Raw genomic sequence first — 26,696 nt, 5'->3', positions numbered from 1 at the left:
CGATTGAATGACTGAATGAATCAGCAGTAGTTCCTGAGCGCTTAACTATGTGCAGAGCACTGGGCTGAGCGCTTGGGAGAGGACGATACAACAGAATTAGCGTCCTGTCTGAAGTTTATAATCTAAGAAGGCGGGAGAGCAGTGATCTTACCCCTCTTTTACAGGTGAGGAAACTGACTTAGTTTCAAGTTTCAAGCGCTTAGTACAGTGCTCTGCACACAGTAAGCGCTCAGTAAATACGATTGATGATTGATGATGACTTGGTCCAATTGTCACTTCTCTGGGCCTCAGTTACCTCAGCTGTGAAATGGGGATTGGGATTGCGACACCCCCACATTGGACAGGAGTGTCCAATTTGATTTTCTTGCAGTAATAATAATCGTGGTATTTGTTAAGCGCTTACTATGTGCCAGACCCTGTACTGAGCACTGGGGTGGGTACAAGCAAATCAAGTTGGACACAATCCCTGTCCCACGTGGGGCTCGCAGGCCCCATTCCCATTTTACAGATGAGGTAATAATAATAATAATAATGATGGCATTTATTAAGCGCTTACTATGTGCAGAGCACTGTTCTAAGCGCTGGGGAGGTTACAAGGTGATCAGGTGGTCCCACAGGGGGCTCACAGTTTTAATCCCCATTTTACAGATGAGGGCACTGAGGCACAGGGAAGTGAAATGACTTGCCCAAAGTCACACAGCTGACAGTTGGCAGAGCTGGGATTTGAACCCATGACTTCTGACTCCAAAGCCCAGGTCCTTTCCACTGGGCCACAGCAGGGAACTGAGGCCCAGAGAAGTGATGTGATTTGCCCAAGGTCACTCTTCCAGACTGTGAGCCCACTGTTGGGTAGGGACCAGCTCTATATGTCGCCAACTTGGACTTCCCAAGCGCTTAGTACAGTGCTCTGCACACAGTAAGCGCTCAATAAATACGATTGAATGAATGAAAGTGGTGGAGCCCATGACCTTCTGACTCCCAGTATGCCCCGCCCAGTAAGCGCTGAACAAATACCACAATTATCATATTAATTACTTAGTATAGGGCAGTTTTTAAGCAGGTCCTCAATATCCCACCTCCTCCTCCTCCTATCATATATAAATTTTTTTCCCCCTCATCCTCCGTATGGCCCGGCCGTTCGATTTTCAACTTCTCGTCCTCCGGTGGCTCGAACACGGATCCTGGAGGGAAGCAGCTGCCACACAGAGATGCCGCGGAGAGGGAAAGCAGAGAATCAATCAATCAATCGTATTTATTGAGCGCATACTGTGTGCAGAGCACTGTACTGAGCGCTTGGGAAGTCCAAGTTGGCAACATACAGCGACAGTCCCCACCCAACAGTGGGCTCAAAAGTTTGCCCGCAGGCTAGCGGTTGCTGTTTAGGTTTTTGGTTGCCAACCCAGAGCCCAAATGGGTTTCCTCCAAGGGATATCCTGCCCTGGTGAAGCCACCAAGGAGTTTCTGGGATTCTCCTAGGCAGGGGTTATTTGTGTGGCCAAAATTGAAATTGTGATTTCTAGTTCCTGTGGAAAACAAGCCCCCCTGCACCTGTTTGTTGTTGTTTTGTTGTTGTTGTTGTTGTTGTCGTTTGGGGGGGAGTTTTTGAAAGAACGATCTGGGTGAAAGAGTGAAGTAAGCACTGGAGTCGGGAGAGACAAGAGGCAGGGAGGTTCATTCATTCATTCATTCATTCAGTCGTATTTATTGAGCGCTTACTCATCATCATCATCATCAATCGTATTTATTGAGCGCTTACTGTGTGCAGAGCACTGTACTAGGCGCTTGGGAAGTCCAAGTTGGCAACATATAGAGACGGTCCCTACCCAACAGTGGGCTCACAGTCTAAAAGGGGGAGACAGAGAACAAAACCAAACATACTAACAAAATAAAATAAATAGAATAGATATGTACAAGTAAAATAAATAAATAGAGTAACAAATATGTACAAACATATATACATATATACAGGTGCTGTGGGGAAGGGAAGGAGGTAAGATGAGGGGTGGGGAGGGGGACGAGGGGGAGAGGAAGGAAGGGGCTCAGTCTGGGAAGGCCCCCTGGAGGAGGTGAGCTCTCAGTAGGGCCTACTGTACTGAGCGCTTGGGAAGTACAAGTTGGGAAGGTCAGTGAGGAGGATGATGCCGTTAATAATAATAATAATGATGGTATTTGTTAAGCGCTTACTATGTGCACAGCACTGTTCTAAGCGCTGGGGAGATTACAAGGCGATCAGGTTGTCCCACAGGGGGCTCACAGTTGATCTCCATTTTATAGACGAGGGAACTGAGGCCCAGTGAAGTGACTTGCCCAAAATCACACAGCTGACAGTTGGCAGAGCCGGGATTTGAACCCATGACCTCTGACTCCAAAGCCCAGGCTCTTTCCACTGAGCCACGCTGCTTGTAATAATAGTAACAATAGTATTTGTTAAGCGCTTACTGTGTGCCAAGCACTGGGTTTGTGCTTCCCTACCGCTTTTTAAACTGTGAGCCCACTGTTGGGTAGGGACTGTCTCTATATGTTGCCAACTTGTACTTCCCAAGCGCTTAGTACAGTGCTCTGCACACAGTAAGCCCTCAATAAATATGATTGAATGAATGAATTAGCTTGTATCTCCCCCAGCGCTCAGTACAGCGCCTGACACTTAGTCAGCGCTTAACCAATACCAGAAAAAAAAATGTTGAGAGTGTTTCTATTAAAGTTCGGGCGTCTTGGTGACCAGACATCAGGCTCCTCATCCCAAGATGAACACCTGGGGTGAGCTGTGATTTCTCTGCACCACAAATGAATTAGCTTGTATCTCCCCCAGCGCTAAGTACAGCGCCTGACAGTCAGCGCTTAACCCATACCAGAAAAAAAAAATGTCGCGAGTGTTTCTATTAAAGTTCGGGCGTCTCGGTGACAAGACAGCAGGCTCCTCATCCCAAGATGAACACCTGGGGTGAGCTGTGATTTCTCTGCACCACAATTGAATTAGCTTGTATCTCCCCCAGCGCTCAGTACAGCACCTGACACTTGTCAGCGCTTAACCAATACCAGAAAAAAAAATGTTGAGAGTGTTTCTGTTAAAGTTCGGGCATCTTGGTGACAAGACAGCAGGCTCCTCATCCCAAGATGAACACCTGGGGTGAGCTGTGATTTCTCTGCACCCTGGGGATCCTGCCGACTCCCGGCTCCGACTCTCGTGACGCTCATTAAGTTTTCCCTCTTCCCGTGGTAAAAAGCCTAGCTGAGCAAACTGCTTTTGACAGCCGTCAGCACTGACCCAATTCTGCGCTCCAGAGGAAAAACTGCCGCCGGTTGCCGGCCTGGACTTGGAACTCGGGTTTGGGATTGGCCGCAGCTGTCCTAGATGAGTTTGGGTTTTTTTTTTTTCAGGGGTCAGTTGATCGTATTTATTGAGCGCTTACTATGTGCAGAGTGCTTGGGAGAGGGCAATAGACCAATAAGCAGATAAACAGAGAAGCAGGGTGGCTCAGTGGAAAGAGCCTGGGCTTTGGAGTCGGAGGTCATGGGTTCAAATCCCAGCTCCGCCAATTATTAGCTGTGTGACTTTGGGCAAGACACTTCACTTCTCTGGGCCTCAGTTACCTCATCTGTAAAATGGGGATTAATAATAATAATAGTAATGGTATTTGTTAAGTGCTTACTATGTGCAAAGCACTGTTCTAATAATAATCCCCCGGGCCTGGAATGCCCTCCCTCTGCCCATCCGCCAAGTTAGCTCTGTTCCTCCCTTCAAGGCCCTACTGAGAGCTCACCTCCTCCAGGAGGCCTTCCCAGACTGAGCCCCTTCCTTCCTCTCCCCCTCGTCCCCCTCTCCATTCCCCCCATCTTACCTCCTTCCCTTCCCCACAGCACCTGTATATATGGATATATGTTTGTACATATTTATTACTCTATTTATTTATTTTACTTGTACCTATCTATTCTATTCATTTTATTTTGTTAGTATGTTTGGTTTTGTTCTCCGTCTCCCCCTTTTAGACTGTGAGCCCACTGTTGGGTAGGGACTGTCTCTATGTGTTGCCAACTTGTACTTCCCAAGCACTTAGTACAGTGCTCTGCACACAGTAAGCGCTCAATAAATACAATTGATTGATTGATTCGGCGCTTACTATGTGCAAAGCACTGTTCTAAGCACTGGGGAGGATACCAGGTGATCAGGTTGTCCCACAGAGGGCTCACAGTTTTAATCCCCATTTTCCAGATGAGGGAGCCGAGGCCCGGAGAAGTGAAGTGACTTGCCCAAAGTCACACAGCTGACAGGTGGCGGAGCCCGGGATTTGAACCCATGACCTCTGACTCCAAAGCCCAGGCTCTTTCCACTGAGCCACGCTGCTTCTCTTTAAGACTGTGAGCCCCACCCTTGACAACCTGATCGCCTTGTATCTCCCCAGCGCTTAGAACAGTGCTTTGCTCATAGTAAGTGCTTAACAAATACCACCATCATCATTAGTATTATTATTATTATAAATTCCCTGTCCACAATGAGCTTACAGTCTAGAGAGGGAGACGGACATTAATAGAAATAAATAAAATGGCAGGTATGGACGTAAGCGGTGTGGGGCTGGGAGGGGGGGATGAAGAAAGGGAGCAAGTCGGGGCGACTCAGAAGGGCGAGGGAGATGAGGAAAAGGGGGGAAGAGGCCAAGCTATAATACGTGGAACGCTTTGAGGGCATTTTAACGCCAGCCCTGGATTTCGATAATAATAGAGACGCTGGCTCTCCGACCCAAAACCTGGCAGACCGAGGTGCCCACAGCCGCTCTTTGACGCAGTGCACTTCGTTGGAAATAAATTATGTAGAAAACTGATTTCACAGTGAAGCCAAAATTGGATTTAGATGCTACATTGCCACTGCCCGGTAACCCAAACTATCCCCCCCACACTGGGCCTGGAGGAAGGAAAAAACGAGAGGAGAAGCTCTGTTGGTCTCTCATCTGGATGTGATGTAATGTAATAATAGTAGTTGTGGTATTAAGCGCTATGTGCAAAGCACTGAAGTAAGCGCTGGGTATCATCATCATCATCATCAATCGTATTTATTGAGCGCTTACTATGTGCAGAGCACTGTACTCAGCGCTTGGGAAGTACAAATTGGCAACATATAGAGACAGTCCCTACCCAACAGTGGGCTCACAGTCTAAAAGGGGGAGACAGAGAACAAAACCAAACATACTAACAAAATAAAATAAATAGGATAGATATGTCCAAGTAAAATAAATAAATAAATAAATAGAGTAATAAATATGTACAAACATATATACATATATGGGTAGGTTCAAGATAGGTTGAACACAGTCCCTGTCTCACATAATAATAATAATAATAGTAATAATGGTAATTGCGAAGCACTTAACAGGTGCCAGACACTGTACTAAGCACTGAGGTGGATACGAGTAAATTGGGTTGGACACAGTCCCTGTCCCACGTGGGGCTCTCAGCCTCCATCCCCATTTGACGTGACGGAACTGAGGCCCAGAGAATAATAATAATAATAAAAAATTGTGGTAATTAAGTGCTTACCATGTACTAAGCACTGAGGTGGATACGAGTAAATTGGGTTGGACACAGTCCCTGTCCCACGTGGGGCTCTCTCCCCCATTTGACATGAGCGAACTGAGGCCCAGAGAATAATAATAATAATAATAAAAATTGTGGTAATTAAGTGCTTACCATGTGCTAAGCGCTGTACTAAGCACTGGAGTGGATACAAGCAAATCTGGTTGGACACAATTCCTGTCCCACATGGAGCTCACAATCTCAGTCCCAAGCCCTGGGATCGACACAAGCAAATTGGGTTGGACACGGTCCTTGTTCATTCATTCATTCATTCAGTCGTATTTATTGAGGGCTTACTGTGTGCAGAGGACTGTACTAAGTGCTTGGAAAGTACCATTCAGCCACAAATAGAGACAATCCCTGCCCAACAACAGGCTCACAGTCTAGAAACCATAGACAGGTAAAGTTGACAGATAAAATAACTGAGGCTCAGTGAAGTGACTTGCCCAAGATCACACAGCAGATGAGGGGCAGACCCGGGATCAGAACCCAGGTCCTTCTGGCTCTTCGGTCCGTGCTGTAGCCACTAGACCATAGTCGCTTTTCTCAAGGCCTGGTTTCCACGATGATAGATCCGTCCTTCCCGTCCGCCGGTATACAGCTCTTCTCCTCCTGGACGCCCCGAGCCCAGCCCTGACTATATATTCCCTTTCCGCTCCAGAGGCTGTTCCCAAGTGGGCATCATCCGGGCCCTGTCGGAAGCCGGCATCCCCGTGGACTTGGTCGGAGGGACGTCCATCGGCTCCTTCATGGGCGCTCTCTACGCCATGGAGCGCAACTACAGTCAGATGAGGATCAGGGCCAAGCAGTGGGCCATGGTAAGGACACCGGGGTTTGTCGTGGCAGAGAGGCTAGAGGGAGATCATCGGATCCGGGGAAGGGAAGACCCGGAATTCTGCTCCTGGTTTCCTCCACGTCGGCCTCCCCACCCAGAATAAGACGGTGGTGCCTGACTCCACACAACCTGAGGGGATTATCTCTTGAGGGTTCCGACTATGTCGAAGAAGTTTTATTACTTCCTTCCGTTCATTTGGTCGTATTTTTTGAGCGCTTACTGTGTGCGGTGCACTGTACTAAGCGCTTGGGACACATTCACTGCCCACAGTGAGCTTACCTTTATGCTGTTCTCCCAGGGCCTGGCTGTCTCCCGATACTCTTCCCTCAGAGAAAGTGAGTTAATCATGGTATTGAAGCGCTTACTGTGTGTCAAGCAGTGTTATAAACACTGGGACAGATATAAGCTAATCAGGTTGGACACAGTCCCTGTCCCACATGGGGTTCACAGTCTTAATCCCCATTTTACGGTGAGGTAACTGAGGCACAGAGAAGCGAAGCGACTTGACCAAAGTCACACAGCAGGCAAGTGGCGGAGCTGGGATTAGAACCCAGGTCTTGCAGATAATAATAATAATAATAATGATGGCATTTATTAAGCGCTTACTATGTGCAAAGCACTGTTCTAAGCGCTGGGGAGGTTACAAGGTGATCAGGTTGTCCCACGGGGGGGCTCACAGTCTTCACCCCCATTTTACAAATGAGGGAACTGAGGCACAGAGAAATCAAGTGACTTGCCCAAAGTCACACAGCTGCCAACTGGCTGAGCCAGGATTTGAACCTGTGACTTCTGACTCCAAAGCCCGGGCTCTTTCCGCTGAGCCACGCTGGATCCCAAACCCGTGCTTTATCCTCTAGGCCCTGCTGCTTTTTTCCCCTCTTTCTCCACACCCAAAAGACCTCCTTTCTGCTCAGGCGAACTGAGGTGACTCTGTTCCGAAAGGGTTTCTCTCCTGTCCCTCAATCAATCAATCAGTCGTATTTATTGAGCGCTTACTGTGTGCAGAGCACTGTACTAAGTGCTTGGGAAGTCCAAGTTGGCAACATATAGAGACAGTCCCTACCCAACAGTGGGCTCACAGTCTAAAAGGGGGAGGCAGAGAACAAAACCAAACATACTACCAAAATAAAATAGAGTAATAAATATGTACAAACATATATACATATATACAGGTACTGTGGGGAAGGGAAGGAGGTAAGATGGGGGGGGATGGAGAGGGGAAACTGAACCCTCGTGGTTTCAGTTTCTAAAGGGGCAGAAATATGAAACTGTCACCGATCCCAACCCTAACCAAGGACCCAACCCCCCAGGATCATCATCATCATCAATCGTATTTATTGAGCGCTTACTATGTGCAGAGCACTGTACTAAGTGCTTGGGAAGTACAAATTGGCAACATATAGAGACAGTCCCTACCCAACAGTGGGCTCACAGTCTGAAAGGGGGAGACAGAGAACAAAACCAAACATACTAACAAAATAAAATAAATAGAATAGATATGTACAAATAAAATAAATAAATAAATAGAGTAAAAAAATATGTACAAACATATATACATATATACAGGATCAGACAGTAAGGTTGCCCGAAGGCCTCCCGGCCTTTCGACAGCCGTCGTTTGAGGCGGGATCCTCCGTGGTACACGCTGGGAAGGGTGCAGCCCCCCGGCTAAGGAGGGTCCGATCTCTGACCAGTCGAAAGTCAGGACTCCGAAGGAGGGGTTCGGCCCTCGTCGGCTTCAGCTGGCCGACGGTCTCGCCTGTCCCGCCATCGACCCCCGGCCCACGTCATCCCCCGGGCCTGGAGTGCCCTCCCTCTGCCCATCCGCCAAGCTAGCTCTCTTCCTCCCTTCAAGGCCCTACTGAGAGCTCACCTCCTCCAGGAGGCCTTCCCAGACTGAGCCCCTTCCTTCCTCTCCCCCTCGTCCCCCTCTCCATCCCGCCCATCTTACCTCCTTCCCTTCCCCACAGCACCTGTATATATGTATATATGTTTGTACGTATTTATTACTCTATTTATATTACTTGTACATATCTATTCTATTTATTTTATTTTGTTAGTATGTTTGGTTTTGTTCTCTGTCTCCCCCTTTTAGACTGTGAGCCCACTGTTGGGTAGGGACTGTCTCTATATGTTGCCAATTTGTACTTCCCAAGCGCTTAGTACAGTGCTCTGCACACAGTAAGCGCTTAATAAATACGATTGATGATGATGATGACAGGAGCCTGCCGAAGGCTCATGGAGGGCGTTTTCCAGCCTGGCTCTGCCTCAGCTTCGAGGTCTGTCTTCCCAGTGGCAGCAGCCTGTGGCCTGCGGGGAGCCTGACCCCGGTCAGGTCTCGGTCAGAGGGACGGGGTGAAAGATCAGACCCTTTCACTGAGGGGGCAAATGATGTTCCAGAAGATCCCGCCAGCAGACTCCCAAGAAAAAGCCCACCCTCCCTTCTCCTTTTCTTCCTTCCTGAGGGGAGGCAAGGCGCGTGACTGAAGACCTCGCTCCACAAAGCCCAAAATGCCAGCCCGAGCATCGTCCCTGATCTTTCTTCTTTCCTCTGGGAACACGCTCGGGTTTATTTTTCTATGTCTGCACAAATCCTTTGCTCTCTTTTGCGTTCTGAACTTCTCTCTCTCTCTCTCTCGCTTTCACATGCTGGCATCTTTTGAGTTGAGGTGACTGACCGAGGTAAAATCCTTTTCTACACCTTTTCAGCCGATCTCGGCAATCCCATCCCCCAAACCATGCTGAGGCTGGGCATTCATTCATTCATTCAGTCAGTCATATTTATTGAGCGCTTACTGTGTGCAGAGCACTGTACCAAGCGCTTGGGAAATACAAGTTGGCAACATATAGAGACGGTCCCTACCCAACAGTGGGCATCTAAGAGCTCTGAGCTTAGGAGTCAGACACTAACGCTGAGGGACCTTCGTCTTGACGTTGTCAAGGCCTTGTGGGTGGGGAATGTGTCTGTTGATTGTTGTACTCTCCCAAGTGCTTAGTACAGTGCCGTGCACACAGTAAGCTCTCAATAAATACAGATGAATGAATGAATTTAATCCTGCTCTCCCCTGGGCCGTTGAAATGCTGGCCACCTCAGACCAGGGGGTTCAAAAGAGTTAATCAGTCGTATTTATTGAGCACTTACTGCGTGCAAAGCACTGTACTAAGTACTTGGGCGAGTACACTGTAATAATATAACAGACACATTCCCCACCCACTATGACGGTGGTAATAACTGTGGTATTTGTTAAGCGCTAACTCTGTGCCAGGCACTGTTCTAAGCGTTGGAGCGTACACAAGCAAATCGGGTTGGAGACAGTGGGGCTCACAGTCTCAATCCCCATTTTATAGAGGAGGGAACTGAGGCCCAGGGAAGGGAAGTGACTTGCCCAAGGCCACCCAGCAAGCAAGGGGAGGAGCCGGGATTCGAACCCACATCCTTCTGACTCCGACTCAAGCCCCGGGCCGTGGTCCTTTTCAGACAAGGGATAACGTCTCTCCCCTGGGAAAGTGACATGTAAATGATGAACAGATATATTCAGGAATGCCGAGGTGGCCAAGGGATTTCCAGGAGCAGGAAGATGGGAACAGGGTGCTAATCAGGAAATTCATTCATTTAATCATATTTATTGGGTGCTTACTGGATGCAGAGCACTGTACTAAGCACTTGGGAGAGTACAGTAAACAGACATATTCCTTGCCCACAACAAGCTAACAGTCTAGAGGATGAGGTGAATCTTCCAGCCAGGAGAAGCAGCTCCTTCATCCCGGACGTGGGTAGCTTTTCCACAGCTGATGGGGAAAAGCTGGTGAAGGGCTCGGAAAGATCGGGTTCTTTGAAGAAGCCCCGGGGGGCTGGGGGGAGCGAAGCATCCGGAGACTGACACCCACCACTAAATAATCAATCAATCGTATTTATTGAGTACTTACTGTGTGCAGAGCACTGTACTAAGCGCTTGGGAAGTACAAGCTGGCAACATATAGAGGCAGTCCCTACCCAACAGTAGGCTCACAGTCTAAAAATAACGACGGCACTTGTTGAGCACCTGCTACGTGCCGAGCACCGTTCCAAGCGCTGGGGTAGATACAGGGTCATCGGGTTGTCCCACGTGGGGCTCGCAGTCTTCATCCCCACTTTACAGATGAGGTCACTGAGGCCCAGAGAAGTCAAGCGACTTGCCCAAAGTCCTACAGCTGATAAGTGGTGGAGGCGGGATTAGAACCCACGACCTCTGACTCCCAAGCCCGGGCTCTTGCCACTGAGCCACGCTGCTTCTCAGATTGGGCACCGCCCCTATCCCAGATGGGGGCTCCCGCTCTTAACCCCCATTTTTCAGATGAGGGAACCGAGGCCCAGAGAAGTGAAGCGATTATCCCCCTCCAGCCCACACGGTTTCTATTTTCCCTCCTATAGCAAACTTTCAGCTGCGGAAAGCCAGACACAAACATAAAGCGACGCAAATAAACAAGGAGCACTGTGGCTGGCAGGCTGAGAGTGGCACGGGCTTGCTGCCAAACCAGGCTGGCACACCCCAGCACGGCACACTGGCTCCGACTAGGGCACACCGTCTAATTGGAAGCACCCTTTTTTTTAAAAAAAATGGTATTTGTTAAGCGCTTACTATGTGCCCGCTACCGTACCAATCACTGGGTTAGATACAGAAGCTCACCGTAAGCTCGTTGTGGGCAGGGAATGTGTCTTATATTGTCCTCTCCCAAGTATGGTGCTTAGTACAGTGCTCTGCACACAGTAAGCGCTCAATAAATACGATTGATTGATTGATCGATCTACCCCAGCGCTTAACACAGTGCCTGACACATAGTAAACGCTTAAAGACTGTGAGCCCTTTGCGGGACAGGGACTCTGTCCAACCCGATTTGCTTGTACCCACCGCAGCGCTTACGTAGTAGAGAAGCAGCGTGGCTCAGTGGAAAGAGCCCGGGCTTTGGAGTCGGAGGGCATGGGTTCAAATCCCGGCTCCGCCAATTGTCAGCTGTGTGACTTTGGGCAAGTCACTTCACTTCTCTGGGCCTCAGTTCCCTCATCTGTAAAAGGGGGGTTAAGACTGTGAGCCCCACGTGGGACAACCTGATTACCTTGTATCCCTCCAGTGCTTTGCACATAGTAAGCGCTTAAAAAATATCATCATCATTATTATTAGTAAGTGCTTTACAAATACCGTAATTATTAATTATAATAGATACCATCCAAAAAATACCCCACAGTGGATACATTCCCTACCCATAATGATCTTACAGTCTGGCGGGGGAAACAGGCATTAATATAAAGACGTAATTTAGAATATATAATTTAAAGGTTAATACCCTGGGGTAGGGTCAGATATCAAATGCCAAAAGTCACAGATCCAAGGGCCAAGGAAATGGTGAGGAGGACAGCCTGCTGACAAGTCTGGGTGACGCAGTGGGAGAAGAGGAAAGAGGGGCTTAAGTCAGGGAAGGCCTCTTGGAGGAGATGGGCTTTCAGTAAGGCTCCGAAGGGAGGGAGAGTCCTGGTCTGTCGCATATGAGAAGGGAGGGCATTCCAGGCCAGAGGCAGGACAGGGACGAGGGGTCAACGGCGACATAGGCGAGGTTGAGGCACAGTGAGAAGGTTGCCTTCCCTCATCGAAGCAGAAGGACCTGCGAGTCGAAAGGTCACGGGTTCTACTCCCGGCTCCGCCACTTGTCCGCTGTGTGACCTTGGGCAAACCAATTCGCTTCTCTGGGCCTCAGTTCCCTCATCTGTAAAATGGGGATCGAGACTGCGAGCCCCACATGGGACAGGGACTGCGTCCAACCCGACTTGCTTGCATCCACCCCAGCGCTTAGTCCAGTGCCCGGCACATAGTAAGAGCTAAAGACATACCACAATTATTATTATTATTATTAGAAGGGCTTCAACACTTCAGTTCCTGGGCGTCTGATGTTTTCCTCCCTCTCTCTCCAGGATATGAATTCAGTGATGAAAACCGTCCTAGATCTGACTTACCCCATCACCTCCATGTTCTCCGGAGCCGCTTTCAACAACGGCATCAGGGGCGTCTTCAAAGACAAGCAGATTGAGGTAACCCACCCTCCCTTCTCTCTCGAGACCCCCTGGAAGGGGTGGGCTGCGGTAAAGCGGGCCCTGGTCATCATCATCATCATCATCAATCGTATTTATTGAGCGCGTACTGTGTGCAGAGCACTGTACTAAGCGCTTGGGAAGTACAAGTTGGCAACATATAGAGACAGTCCCTACCCAACAGTGGGCTCACAGTCTAAAAGGTAGTCACAAAGTTTCGGCTGCATAGGGACGGGGCATGGGCCTGGGAGTCACAAGGTTTGCTGCCATTTGTCTGCTGCATAGGGATGGGGCACGGGCCTGGTAGTCATCATCATCAATCGTATTTATTGAGCACTTACTGTGTGCAGAGCACTGTACTAAGCGCTTGGGAAGTACAAGTTGGCAACATCTAGAGACAGTCCCTACCCAACAGTGGGCTCACAGTCTAAAAGGTAGTCACAAGGTTTCTGCTGCATAGGGACGGGGCATGGGCCTGGGAGTCACAGGGTTTGCTGCCATTTGTCTGCTGCATGGGGTTAGGGCACGGGACTGGGAGTCATCATCATCAATTGTATTTATTGAGCGCTTACTGTGTGCAGAGCACTGTACTAAGCGCTTGGGAAGTACAAGTTGGCAACATATAGAGACAGTCCCTACCCAACAGTGGGCTCACAGTCTAAAAGGTAGTCACAAGGCTTCTGCTGCATAGGGACGGGGCATGGGCCTGGGAGTCACAGGGTTTGCTGCCATTTGTCTGCTGCGTGGGGTTAGGGCACGGGCCTGGTAGTCATCATCATCAATCGTATTTATTGAGCACTTACTGTGTGCAGAGCACTGTACTAAGCGCTTGGGAAGTACAAGTTGGCAACATATAGAGACAGTCCCTACCCAACAGTAGGCTCACAGTCTAAAAGGTAGTCACAAGGTTTCTGCTGCATAGGGACGGGGCACGGGCCTGGGAGTCACAGGGTTTGCTGCCATTTGTCTGCTGCGTGGGGTTCGGGCACGGGCCTGGGAGGCATCATCATCCTTCGTATTTATTGAGCGCTCACTGTGTGCAGAGCACTGTACTAAGCGCTTGGGAAGTACATGTTGGCAACATATAGAGACAGTCCCTACCTAACAGTGGGCTCACAGTTTAAAAGGTAGTCACAAGGCTTCTGCTGCATAGGGACGGGGCATGGGCCTGGTAGTCACAAGGTTTCCTGCCATTTGTCTGCTGCATAGGGATGGTGCTCGGGCCTGGTAGTCATCATCATCAATCGTATTTATTGAGCGCTTCCTATGTGCAGAGCACTGTACTAAGCGCTTGGGAAGTACAAGTTGGCAACAGATAGAGACAGTCCCTACCCAACAGTAGGCTCACAGTCTAAAAGGTAGTCACAAGGTTTCTGCTGCATAGGGACGGGGCACGGGCCTGGTAGTCACAGGGTTTGCTGCCATTTGTCTGCTGCATGGGGTTAGGGAACGGGCCTGGGAGTCATCATCATCAATCGCATTTATTGAGCGCTTACTGTGTGCAGAGCACTGTGCTAAGTGCTTGGGAAGTACAAGTTGGCAACATATAGAGACAGTCCCTACCCAACAGTGGGCTCACAGTCTAAAAGGTAGTCACAAGGTTTCTGCTGCATAGGGACGGGGCATGGGCCTGGTAGTCACAAGGTTTCCTGCCATTTGTCTGCTGCATAGGGATGGTGCTCGGGCTTGGTAGTCATCATCATCAATCGTATTTATTGAGCGCTTCCTGTGTGCAGAGCACTGTACTAAGCGCTTGGGAAGTACAAGTTGGCAACAGATAGAGGCAGTCCCTACCCAACAGTGGGCTCACAGTCTAAAAGGTAGTCACAAGGTTTCTGCTGCATAGGGACGGGGCACGGGCCTGGGAGTCACAAGGTTTGCTGCCATTTTTCTGCTGGATGGGGTTAGGGCACGGGCCTGGGAGTCATCATCATCAATCGCATTTATTGAGCGCTTACTGTGTGCAGAGCACTGTACTAAGTGCTTGGGAAGTACAAGTTGGCAACATATAGAGACAGTCCCTACCCAACAGTGGGCTCACAGTCTAAAAGGTAGTCACAAGGCTTCTGCTGCGTAGGGAAGGGGCATGGGCCTGGGAGTCACAGGGTTTGCTGCCATTTGTCTGCTGCATGGGGTTAGGGCACGGGACTGGGAGTCATCATCATCAATCGTATTTATTGAGTGCTTACTGTGTGCAGAGCACTGTACTAAGCGCTTGGGAAGTACAAGTTGGCAACATATAGAGACAGTCCCTACCCAACAGTAGGCTCACAGTCTAAAAGGTAGTCACAAGGTTTCTGCTGCATAGGGACGGGGCATGGGCCTGGGAGTCACAGGGTTTGCTGCCATTTGTCTGCTGCATGGGGTTAGGGAACGGGCCTGGGAGTCATCATCATCAATCGCATTTATTGAGCGCTTACTGTGTGCAGAGCACTGTACTAAGCGCTTGGGAAGTCCAAGTTGGCAACATATAGAGACAGTCCCTACCCAACAGTAGGCTCACAGTCTAAAAGGTAGTCACAAGGCTTCTGCTGCATAGGGACGGGGCATGGGCCTGGGAGTCACAGGGTTTGCTGCCATTTGTCTGTTGCATGGGGTTAGGGCACGGGCCTGGGAGTCATCATCATCAATCGTATTTATTGAGCGCTTACTGTGTGCAGAGCACTGTACTAAGCGCTTGGGAAGTACAAGTTGGCAACATATAGAGACAGTCCCTATCCAACAGTGGGCTCACAGTCTAAAAGGTAGTCACAAGGTTTCTGCTGCCTAGGGACGGGGCATGGGCCTGGGAGTCACAGGGTTTGCTGCCATTTGTCTGCTGCATGGGGTTAGGGCACGGGCCTGGGAGTCATCATCATCAATCACATTTATTGAGCGCTTACTGTGTGCAGAGCACTGTACTAAGTGCTTGGGAAGTACAAGTTGGCAACATATAGAGACAGTCCCTACCCAACAGTGGGCTCACAGTCTAAAAGGTAGTCACAAGGCTTCTGCTGCCTAGGGACGGGGCATGGGCCTGGGAGTCACAAGGTTTGCTGCCATTTGTCTGCTGCATAGGGATGGGGCACGGGCCTGGTAGTCATCATCATCAATCGTATTTATTGAGCACTTACTGTGTGCAGAGCACTGTATTAAGTGCTTGGGAAGTACATGTTGGCAACATATAGAGACAGTCCCTACCTAAGAGTGGGCTCACAGTTTAAAAAGTAGTCACAAGGTTTCTGCTGCATAGGGACGGGGCATGGGCCTGGTAGTCACAGGGTTTGCTGCCATTTGTCTGCTGCATGGGGTTAGGGCACGGGCCTGGGAGTCATCCTCATCAATCGTATTCATTGAGCGCTTACTGTGTGCAGAGCACTGTACTATGCGCTTGGGAAGTAGAAGTTGGCAACATATAGAGACAGTCCCTACCCAACAGTGGGCTCACAGTCTGAAAAGTAGTCACAAGGTTTCTGCTGCATAGGGACGGGGCATGGGCCTGGGAGTCACAGGGTTTGCTGCCATTTGTCTGCTGCATGGGGTTAGGGCACGGGCCTGGGAGTCATCATCATCAGTCGTATTTATTGAGCGCTTACTTTGTGCAGAGCACTGTACTGTGCACTTGGGAAGTACAAGTTGGCAACATATAGAGACAGTCCCTACCCAACAGCGGTCTCACAGTCTGAAAGGTAGTCACAAGGTTTCTGCTGCATCGGGACAGGGCATGGGCCTGGGAGTCACAGGGTTTGCTGCCATTTGTCTGCTGCATGGGGTTAGGGCACGGGCCTGGGAGTCATCATCATCAATCGTATTTATTGAGCGCTTGTCCCAGGCGTCGTGATTCCCCAGAATCTGTCCCGGTGCTCAGAACAGCGCTTGGCACCTAGGAAGGGCTAAACAGCTTCCAGCATCCTTACTGTTGTTAGATAACCACTGTTGTTAGATCTATAAAATGAGGATTAAGACTGTGAGCCCCCCGTGGGACAACCTGATCACCTTGTAACCTCCCCCGTGCTTAGAACAGTGCTTTGCACATAGTAAGCGCTTAATAAATGCTGTCATTATTATTATTATAACCACGTTATAATATATAACTATATATATAACTATATATAACAGAGGATGCCGGACGAATGTAGTGAGGAGCAGTGAGGCCTAGTAGCTAGACCCTGGGCCTACGAGTCAGAAGGGTCTGAGTTCTAATCCCGGCTCCACCACTAGTCTGCCGTGTGTGACCTTGGCCGAGTCATTGCATGTCTCTGGGCCTCAATTGGAAATAAGGTTCAAGACTGTGAACTCCTTGTGGGATGGTGCTTGTTAAGCACTTACTATGCGCCAAGGACTGTTCCAAGTGCTGGGATAGACGTAAGAGAATCAGGTTGTCCCACGTGGGGCTCACAGTCTCAGTCCCCATTTTACCGATGAGGTAACTGAGGCCCAGAGAAGTGACTTCACTTCTCTGGGCTCAATTTACCTCATTGGAAAAGGGATTAAGACCGTGAGCCCCTTGTGGGACAGGGACTCTGTCATCGTCATCATCAATCGTATTTATTGAGCGCTTACTATGTGCAGAGCACTGTACTAAGCGCTTGGGAAGTACAAATTGGCAACACATAGAGACAGTCCCTACCCAACAGTGGGCTCACAGTCTAAAAGGGGGAGACAGAGAACAAAACCAAACATACCAACAAAATAAAATAAATAGGATAGATATGTACAAGTAAAATAAATAAATAAATAAATAAAAAGAGTAATAACCCGATTAGCTTGTATCTACCCAAGCGCTTAGAACAGTGCCGGGCACATTCATTCAGTCGTATTTATTGAGAGTTTACTGTGTGCAGAGCAGTTGGAAAGTACAATTCGGCAACAAATTCATTCAATCGTATTTATTGAGCGCTTACTGTGTGCAGAGCACTGTACTAAGTGCCTGGGAAGTACAAGTTGGCAACATATAGATTCGGTCCCTACCCAACAGCGGGCTCACAGTCTAGGACGGGGGACAATCCCTGCCCACATAATAAGCGCTTAAGAAATACCATTAAGAAGAAAACTAGGCATCCCAATTCCTCGGGTCAGAGTTCTAGAAAAGGCCGTGCCAACATTTTGGTCATACACACACTGTAAAGGACCTCACTTCACCTCTCCCTACAATCCTCTCCCCACCCCCCCAAAATTCCCGGTTTGTCTCCCTCTCGACTCCCAGATGGCAGAGGGGGGAGCGGAGTGGATGCCCGGGAGATCGAGTTGTCCCGGCAACAGCTGTTCAGTGCTCTGCTGCTCTGGCCTTGGCCACCTCCCTGCCCCTTCCCAGGCGGAGAAACCTGGGGGGGGCTTCCAAAGCCCCCCACTAAGGGGAAGGGCAAGGTCCGTAGAGGCCCCAGTCTGGTGAGGACACAGGAAAGTTGGCGGTCTGACGACACAGCTCAGAAAACCATGCGAGTTCGAGAGGCCGGCTGTTTGGGCCTGCCCGTCCGTTCGGCTAGCAGTCTGGAAAGCTGGAGATTAGCTCCCCACCCCCTCTGAAAATGGTAGAATGTCTCTCCTAGCAGTCGGAAAGCTGGAGATTAGCTCCCCACCCTGCCATCACCCCCTCTGAAAATGGTAGAATGTCTCCCACCCTCTGGCATCGCCCTTCCTGGCTTATAAGCAGCAGGGCACAGTGGATAGTCAGAAGGTCATGGTCCTGTCTCAGCCACGTGTCTGCTGGGCGACCTTGGGCAAGTCACTTGGCTTCTCTGGGCCTCAGTTACCTCATCTGGAAAATGGGGCTTGAGACTGTGAGCCCCTCGGGGGACACCTGTTTACTTGCTTTGATGTCTGTCTCCCACTTTCTAGACTGTAAGCCCGGTGTGGGCAGGGATTGTCTCTCTTTATTGCTGAATTGTACTTTCCAAGTGCTTAGTACAGTGGTCAACACCCAGTAAGCACTCAATAAACATGATTGAATGAATGAATGACAGGGACTGTGTCCAACCTGATTTGCTCGTCTCCACCCTAGGGCTTAGTACAGTGCCTGGCACATAGTAAGCGCTTAAATACCATTCTAATTATTATTGTTATAAGTCAGTGAAAAGCCCGGATATGTCTCAGAAGACTGAGGAAACCCCAAATGGCTTTTTGAGGGCCATTTGCCACCTCTGTAGACTAGATACAAAGGGTTAGAACAAAGATGGGGAACTTGGCTGTGTGACCCTGGGCAAGTCACTTTGCTCCTCTGGGCTTCAGTTCCTTTCTGTAAAATGGGGGTTAACATTATGAGCCCTGTGTGGAACATGGGTGGCATCCAACCTCATTACTTAGTATCTACCCTTGAACAGTGCCTGGCACAAAGTAAGCACTTAACAAATACCGTTAAAAAGTTACCTCATCTGTAAAATGGGAATTAAGGCTGTGAGCCCCCCGAGGGACAACCTGATCACCTTGTAACCTCCCCAGCGCTTAGAACAGTGCTTTGCACATAGTAAGTGCTTAATAAATGCCATTATTATTATTATTATTATTATTACTCAGGCCCTAGGCACCCCAACAATTGTATTGTCAGGTGAATTTGCCCCAGAGTCCCCAAAGGGTAGCCCAAATAATTTAATTAATTACGGTATTTGTTAAGCTCTTACTAAGTGGCAAGCCCTGTTCTAAGTACTTGGGGTTAATACCAAGTTATTGGTTTGGACACAGTCCCTGTCTCACTTGGAGTTCACACTCTAGGTAGGAGGGAGTAGGATTGACCCTCTGTTGTGCAGATGAGGAAACTGAGGCACGGAGAAATGAATTCGCCCAAGGTCACCTAGCAGACAAGCAACAGAGGCGGGATTAGAACCCTGGGCCCGGGCTTTTCCCGCTAGGCCACACTGCTTCTCTAGCAAGCTAAATTGGTTCCTCTCCTTGTGTCTCAGGATCTCTGGATTCCGTATTTCACCATCACGACCGACATCACCGCCTCGGCGATGAGGGTCCATACGGATGGTGAGTCTCCCTCCGGAAGTCGACCTCCCCTTCCGCCCGCGAAAATGGCGGTCGGCAAAGAAAGTCATCCCCCCACCGCCCCCATCTTACTCCTCCCTCCTTCTCCCCTCCTCTCGCCAACTCAAATCAGTCACATGATCAGTACTGATTAAGCACTTTCTGTGCACAGAGCACCAGACTAAGCGCTTGGAAGAGGACAGGAGAGTCGGTAGACAAGATCCCTGCCCTCACGGAGATTTGGGTTAACTCTTTTTCGGCTCATCTCCTTCCCATGGGGCCTCAGGGCCCTGTGCGATCTCATTGAAGCCCACTGCCGTTGTCTCAGAGGTCACTCCCCGTGCCCGGAGCTGCCCCCATCACCCAGTGAAGCAGCTCTAAATTCTCCTCCTTCTCTTTCCATTCCTCCTCCTCCCCCTCTTGCCATTCCTCCTCCTGCCCTTCCTCTTCCCTGCTCCCTCCTCTTCCTGTTCATCCTCTACCCATTCCTCTTCCCATTCCTCCTCCTGCTGTTCCTCCTCCTCCCATTTCTACTTCTCCCTTTCCGCCTCTCCTCCCTCCTCTTCCCATTCCTCCTCCTCTTCCCCTTTCTCCTCCTCCACTCATTCCTCTTCCTGTTCCTCCTCCTGCTCCTCTTCTCCCTCCTCTTCCCATTCCTCCTTCTCCTCTTCCCCTTCCTTCTCCTCCTGCTCATCCTCCACCCATTCCTCTTCCCATTCCTCCTCCTGCTCCTCCTCCTCCCATTCCTACTCCTCCCTTTCCTCCTTCACCCATTCCTCTTCCCATTCCTTCTCCCCTTCTCCCCTTCTCCTCCTCCCTGATTCTTCCTCCTCCCCCCTGATTCTTCCTCCTCCCATTCATCCTCCACCCATTCCTCTTCCTGTTCCTCTTCGCATTCCTCCTCCTGCTGTTCCTTCTCCTCCCCTCCTCCTCCTCCTTTTTCTCCTCCCCTTCATCCACCCATTCCTTCTCCCTTTCCCACTCCTCCTCCCCCCGCCCCCCGGCCTGTCTGCAGGTTGCCTGTGGAGATACGTCCGGGCCAGCATGTCTCTGTCCGGCTACATGCCCCCACTCTGCGACCCCAAAGATGGCCACCTGCTCATGGATGGAGGCTACATCAACAACCTCCCAGGTAATAAGCCCTGGTGGGGATAGTGAGTTCTATTCAGCACTTACTCTGTACTGAACGCCGGGGTGGGTACAAGATCAGGACAGACCCAGTCCCTGCCCCGCGTGGGGCTCACAGTCGAAGCAGGAGGGAGAACAGGTATCAGATCCCCATTTTACAGATGAGGAGACCGAAGCAACGAGAAGCAGAGCGACTCGCCCTAAGCCATACGGCGGGCAAGTGGCACAGCCGTGATTAGAACCCAGGTCCTCTGACTGTCAAGCCTGGGCCCTTTCCACTAAGCCATGCTGCTTCTCTGCTGGAGGTTGGAGGGGAGGGACCACAAGGTCACTTAACAATTACCATAATTATTATTAGGAAAGTGGTATGGCCTAGTGGATAGATCCTGGTCCTGAGAGCCAGAAGGCCCTGGATTCTAATCCTGGCTCCGCCCCTTGTCTGCTGTGAAACCTTGGGCACGCCACTTCACTTCTCTGGGCCTCAGTTCCCTCATCTGTAAAATGGGGATTAAGACTGGGAGCCCTATGTGGGACAAAGACTGTTTCCAGGGATTAGAACAGTGCTTGGCACATAGTAAGCACTTAACAAGTACCACAATTGTTAATTATTATTCAAATGGAAATTAAGACTGTGAGCCCCCTGCGGGACAGGGACTGTGTCCAACCCGATTATCTTATATCTACTCCAGTGCTTAGAACAGTGCCTGGCACAAAGTGAGCACTTAACTACCATGATGATGATGGCATTTACTAAGCGCTTACTATGTGCAAAGCACTGTTCTAAGCCCTGGGGGGATACAAAGTGATGAGGTTGTCCCACGTGGGGCTCACAGTCTTCATCCCCATTTTACAGATGAGGGAACTGAGGCACAGAGAAGTGAAGTGACTTGCCCAAAGTCACACAGCTGACAAGTGGCGGAGCCGGGATTTGAACCCATGACCTCTGACTCCAAAGCCTGTGCTCTTTCCCACTGAGCCACGCTGCTTCTCTAACCATTATTATTATTATTATTAAGGCCCAAGGTTGTACCTACCCCAGCGCTTACAATGGAGCCTGACACATAGTAAACACATAACTACCATAATTATTATTAGCACGGGCTTTGGAGTCAGAGGTCATGGGTTCAAATCCCGGCTCCGCCGATTGTCAGCTGTGTGACTCGGGGCAAGTCATTTAACTTCCCCGTGCCTCATCTGTAAAATGGGATGAAGACTGCGAGCCCCCTGTGGGACAACCTGATCACCTTGTAACCTCCCCAGCGCTTAGAACCAGTGCTTGGCACGTAGTCAGCACTTAATAAATGCCATCATTATTACCATTATTAAGGCCCAAGGAGACAACCAACCTTCAGGGCCGGGAGTTGGCAGAGCAGAAGCCACCCGATTGCCATCAGGGCGCCATCATCATCATCATCAATCGTATTTATTGAGCACTTACTATGTGCAGAGCACTGTACTAAGCACTTGGGAAGTACAAATTGGCAACATATAGAGACAGTCCCTACCCAGCAGTGGGCTCACAGTCTAAAAGGGGGAGACAGAAAACAAAACCAAACATACTAACAAAATAAAATAAATAGAATAGATATGTACAAGTAAAATAGAGTAATAAATATGTACAAACATATATACATATATACAGGTGCTGTGGGGAAGGGAAGGAGGTAAGATGGGGGGGATGGAGGGGGGACGAGGGGGAGAGGAAGGAAGGGGCTAGCCTGGGAAGGCCTCCTGGAGGAGGTGAGCTCTCAGCAGGGCCTTGAAGGGAGGAAGAGAGCTAGCTTGGCGGATGGGCAGAGGGAGGGCATTCCATCATCATCATCCTCATCATCAATCGTATTTATTGAGCACTTACTATGTGCAGAGCACTGTACTAAGCGCTTGGGAAGTACAAATTGGCAACACATAGAGACAGTCCCTACCCAACGGTGGGCTCACAGTCTAAAAGTTGCCCCTGCCCCTGTGACGCCACCCGCCCCTTCAGCATGGTGACAGAGGCGGCACGTTTCCTTCAGCACGGGCCAAGAAAACCCATCTCCAACTAATTCGGCAGAATGAGCCTCCGGGCCGCAGAGACTGACAACTTCACACCCACATCCCCAACCCCCCACCTCCCCCATCCCCCAAGAGCATATGGCTCTGTTTTTATTAGCTTAGCAACTGGCAGGAAAAGTAGAGGAACTGGCCAAGCCTAAATGGTGCGAAGAGATTAACTCCTGGGAGCCCTCGTGGTTGGAGACTAAAGATCTCCGCGTAGCCTGGTGGCAACAGCCCGGCCTTGGGAGTCAGAGGTCGTGGGTTCCGATCCCGGCTCCGCCACCCGTCTGCTGTGTGATCGTGGGCAAGCCACTTAACTGCTCTGGGCCTCAGTTCCCTCATCCGCCAAAATGGGGATTAAGACCGTGAGCCTCATGTGGGACAACCTGATTACCTTAGATCGACCCCAGTGCTTAGTACGGTGCTTCATCATAATCATAATAATGATAATGATGGCATTTATTAAGCGCTTACTATGTGCAAAGCACTGTTCTAAGCGCTGGGGAGTTTACAAGGTGATCAGGTTGTCCCACGGGGGGCTCACGGTCTTCATCCCCATTTTACAGATGAGGGAACTGAGGCCTAGAGAAGTGAAGTGACTTGCCCAAAGTCACACAGCTGACAATTGGTGGAGCCGGGATTTGAACCCATGAACTCTGACTCCAAAGCCCGGGCTCTTTCCACTGAGCCACGCTGCTTCTCCAATGATCATCATCATCAGTCGTATTTATTGAGCGCTTACTGTGTGCAGAGCACTGTACTAAGCGCTTGGGAAGTACAAGTTGGTGCTTGGCACATAGTAAGCACTTAACGGACACCGTAATCATTATTATTATCTCCGGGTGGCAGAGCCAGCCCTGTAAGGGTGGACCCCAGCCAGAAGTAGAGCCTGGAGGGGGTCGCCTTCAGGGTGGCACCCCAAAATCCGCGCCGCGAGGCGGTCCATCATCATCATCATCAATCGTATTTATTGAGCGCTTACTATGTGCAGAGCACTGTACTAAGCGCTTGGGAAGTACAAATTGGCAACGCATAGAGACAGTCCCTACCCAACAGTGGGCTCACAGTCTACAAGGGGGAGAAACGGTCCAGAAACGTTCCCTCCAGGCACCCCTGTTCACGCTCAGATATTTCCATGGAAGGAGGGTACGGTGATAATAATCGTGCTATGTGTTAAGCGCTTACTTTTTGCCAAGCATTGTACTAAGCACAGGGGTACGTGCAGGATAAACAGGTCGGGCACAGTTTCGTCCTACATGGGGCTCACGATCTAAGTAGAAGGGAGAACAGGCCGTGAATCCCCATTTTCCAGATGGGAAACTGAGGCCCAGAGATGTGAAGCGACTTGCCCAAAGTCACACAGAAGGCAAGTGGCAGAGCCAGGATTAGAACCCAGGCCCTCTGACTCCCAGCTCCCCGCTCTTTCCACTAGGGAAGGATCGGATGGCCTCAGGGCGTTCTCCTCGGGTCCCCCCCCACCGAAACTGGTCCGAAAAGCCGAGAACGGCGCTGGGGTTTTTGGGAGGGGAAACGGCGTGGCCTAGTGGATAGAGCCCAGGCCTGGCAGTCGGAAGGACCTGGGTTCTAATCCCGGGTCTGCCCCTTGTTGTCTGTGTCGCCTCGGTAAATGCCGTACGGAGCCCCAGAGCTGGTCTCTGGGGCAAGTCAGAGAAACCCCCGCTTCGGTTTGGAAAAGCGGAATAGCCAAGCAGGCGGGGGTAGACTCTCCCCAATGGGCCTGGTGCACATGGGGATAGAGGGTAGAAGTAGCCTCCGCCTTCAGGGAGCTTCCAGTCTGGGCCTTTTCTCCACAGCCGACGTGGCGAGGTCCATGGGGGCTAAGGTGGTCCTCGCCATCGACGTGGGCAGCCGAGACGAGACAGACCTCACCAACTACGGCGACTCGCTGTCAGGCTGGTGGCTGCTGTGGAAACGCTGGAACCCCCTGGCAGAGCAAGTGAAGGTAACGGAGCCCGGAGGGTACTCCGACAGCGCCCTGCCCTTCCCGGGCAAAGAGGTGACGTTGGAACGCACCGTTTTCCCTCCAAGGCCCTGAGGCCTACCCAGTTTAGATTCTCATCTCTCCCGGACTTCCGTTCTCTCCACTTGGAATTTTGGTACCCCAAATCTCCTAAATCTGAAGTTGATTTCGTGTCTTCTCTTCCCCCAGGATGTGGGTATCCACTCCCCGGCTCCTGGGAGTTAGGGGTTGCTGCTTTTTTTTTTTATACTATTAGGTGCCAAGCGCTGTACTAAGCACTGGATAAATACTAGCTAACCAGGTTGAACACAGTCCCTGTCCCTCATAATGGTACTTATTAAGTGCTTACCGTGTGCCAAGCACTGTACTAGGCGCTGGGGTAGATGCAAGCTAGTCAGGTTGGACGCAGTCTCTGTCCCACATGATGGTACTTCATCATCAATCGTATTTATTGAGCGCTTACTGTGTGCAGAGCACTGGACTAAGCGCTTGGGAAGTACAAGTTGGCAACATATAGAGACAGTCCCTACCCAACTAAAAACAGTGGTGCTTACCGTGTGCCAAGCTCTGTACTAAGCGCTGGGGTAGATACAAGCTAATCAGGTCGGACACAGTCCCTGCCCCACATAGGGCTCCCAGTCTTAATCCCCATTTTCCAGATGAGGGAACTGAGGCCCAGAGAAGCGAAGCGACTTGCCCAGGATCCCACAGACGGCAAGTGGCAGAGCCGGCAGAGGCTTTTGGGCCGGGCTGTATCCACTAAGCCATGCTGCTTCCCAGCCCTAATCCGGGGAGACCACGAGGCGAGGCAGCCGTCTTCATCCGTATCTTTCCGGTGTGGAGAGAGGGGCCTCCGGGCCTCTTTGAGGAGACCTCGGTCCATCCCGCATCTCTCTGAGGCCGACTGAGGGGGAGGGTGAAGACCTTGTCTTGGGCCGGTGGGGAGGAGAGGAGGGTCTACTAATGGGAGGTCCTGCAACCCACCGCCCTCTCCGACCCCTCTCTCACGTCCCGAGCGAAGCCGTTACGGTTGCCAGGAGGCCTGGCCCAAATCCAACCCCCAAATACTTTCCCGTTGACCCAATTCTGACAGCTCCCGGGACCAAAGTTCAAAGTGACCCCGACACATTAAAGAAATGAAGAGTTCCTAGCGTCCTTTGTGCTCGAAGGCAAAGGCAGCAGCAGGGGCGGAAATTGGCTCCTGAGCATCCGAAGAACTGAGAAAGCCATTATGGAACCCACAGTCCCGTCACTTTATACATTTAAGAAGAGTCCCCCGTCTCTTATGATTTGTTTTTCCAATAATACTTTTAAGCGCTGACTATATGCCAGTCACTGTACTGAGCACTGGAGTAGAGAAGCAGCGTGGCTCAGTGGAAAGAGCCCGGGCTTTGGAGTCAGAGGTCATGGGTTCAAATTCCGGCCCCGCCGATTGTCAGCTGGGTGACTTTGGGCAAGTCGCTTCACTTCTCTGGGCCTCAGTTACCTCATCTGGAAAATGGGGATGAAGACTGTGAGCCCCCCGTGGACCAACCTGACCACCTTCATCATCATCATCATCAATCGTATTTATTGAGCGCTTACTGTGTGCAGAGCACTGTACTAAGCGCTTGGGAAGTCCAAGTTGGCAACATATAGAGACAGTCCCTACCCAACAGTGGGCTCACAGTCTAAAAGGGGGAGACAGAGAACAAAACCAAACATACTAACAAAATAAAATAAATAGAATAGATATGTACAAGTAAAATAAAATAAATAAATAGAGTAATAAATATGTACAAGCATATATACATATATACAGGTGCTGTGGGGAAGGGAAGGGGGGAGAGGAAGGAAGAGGCTCAGTCTGGGAAAGCCTCCTGGAGGAGGTGAGCTCTCAGTAGGGCCTTGAAGGGAGGAAGAGAGCTAGCTTGGCGGATGGGCAGAGGGAGGGCATTCCAGGCCCTTGTAACCTCCCCAGCGCTTAGAACAGTGCTTTGCACATAGTACGCACTTAATAAATGCCATCATCATTATTATTATTATTATTAGATACAAGCTAATCGGGTCGAACGCAGTCCTGTCCCATGTGGGGCTCACAGTCTTCATCCCCGTTTTTCAGATGAGCTCTCTGGGGCCCAGAGAAGTAAAATGACTTGCCCAAGATC

The 26,696-nt window shown here is 50.3% G+C and overlaps 1 protein-coding gene across 3 annotated transcripts in view; it reads left to right on the top strand.

Moving 5' to 3' along the window:
- Positions 1-26,696, top strand: part of PNPLA7 (patatin like phospholipase domain containing 7) — a 119,280-nt gene that overhangs the window by 83,896 nt on the left and 8,688 nt on the right. For all 3 annotated transcript variants that reach the window (XM_038767821.1, XM_038767822.1, XM_038767820.1), the window contains 5 exons: positions 6,227-6,383; positions 12,345-12,461; positions 19,337-19,406; positions 20,419-20,535; positions 24,383-24,531. In XM_038767821.1, the coding sequence (XP_038623749.1) occupies positions 6,227-6,383; positions 12,345-12,461; positions 19,337-19,406; positions 20,419-20,535; positions 24,383-24,531 (610 nt within the window). The remainder of the gene's footprint in view (positions 1-6,226; positions 6,384-12,344; positions 12,462-19,336; positions 19,407-20,418; positions 20,536-24,382; positions 24,532-26,696) is intronic.

Source organism: Tachyglossus aculeatus, chromosome 27, assembly GCF_015852505.1.
Source record: "Tachyglossus aculeatus isolate mTacAcu1 chromosome 27, mTacAcu1.pri, whole genome shotgun sequence".
NCBI classification, from domain to species: Eukaryota; Metazoa; Chordata; class Mammalia; order Monotremata; family Tachyglossidae; genus Tachyglossus; species Tachyglossus aculeatus.
This window is presented reverse-complemented; position numbering and strand designations above follow the sequence as displayed.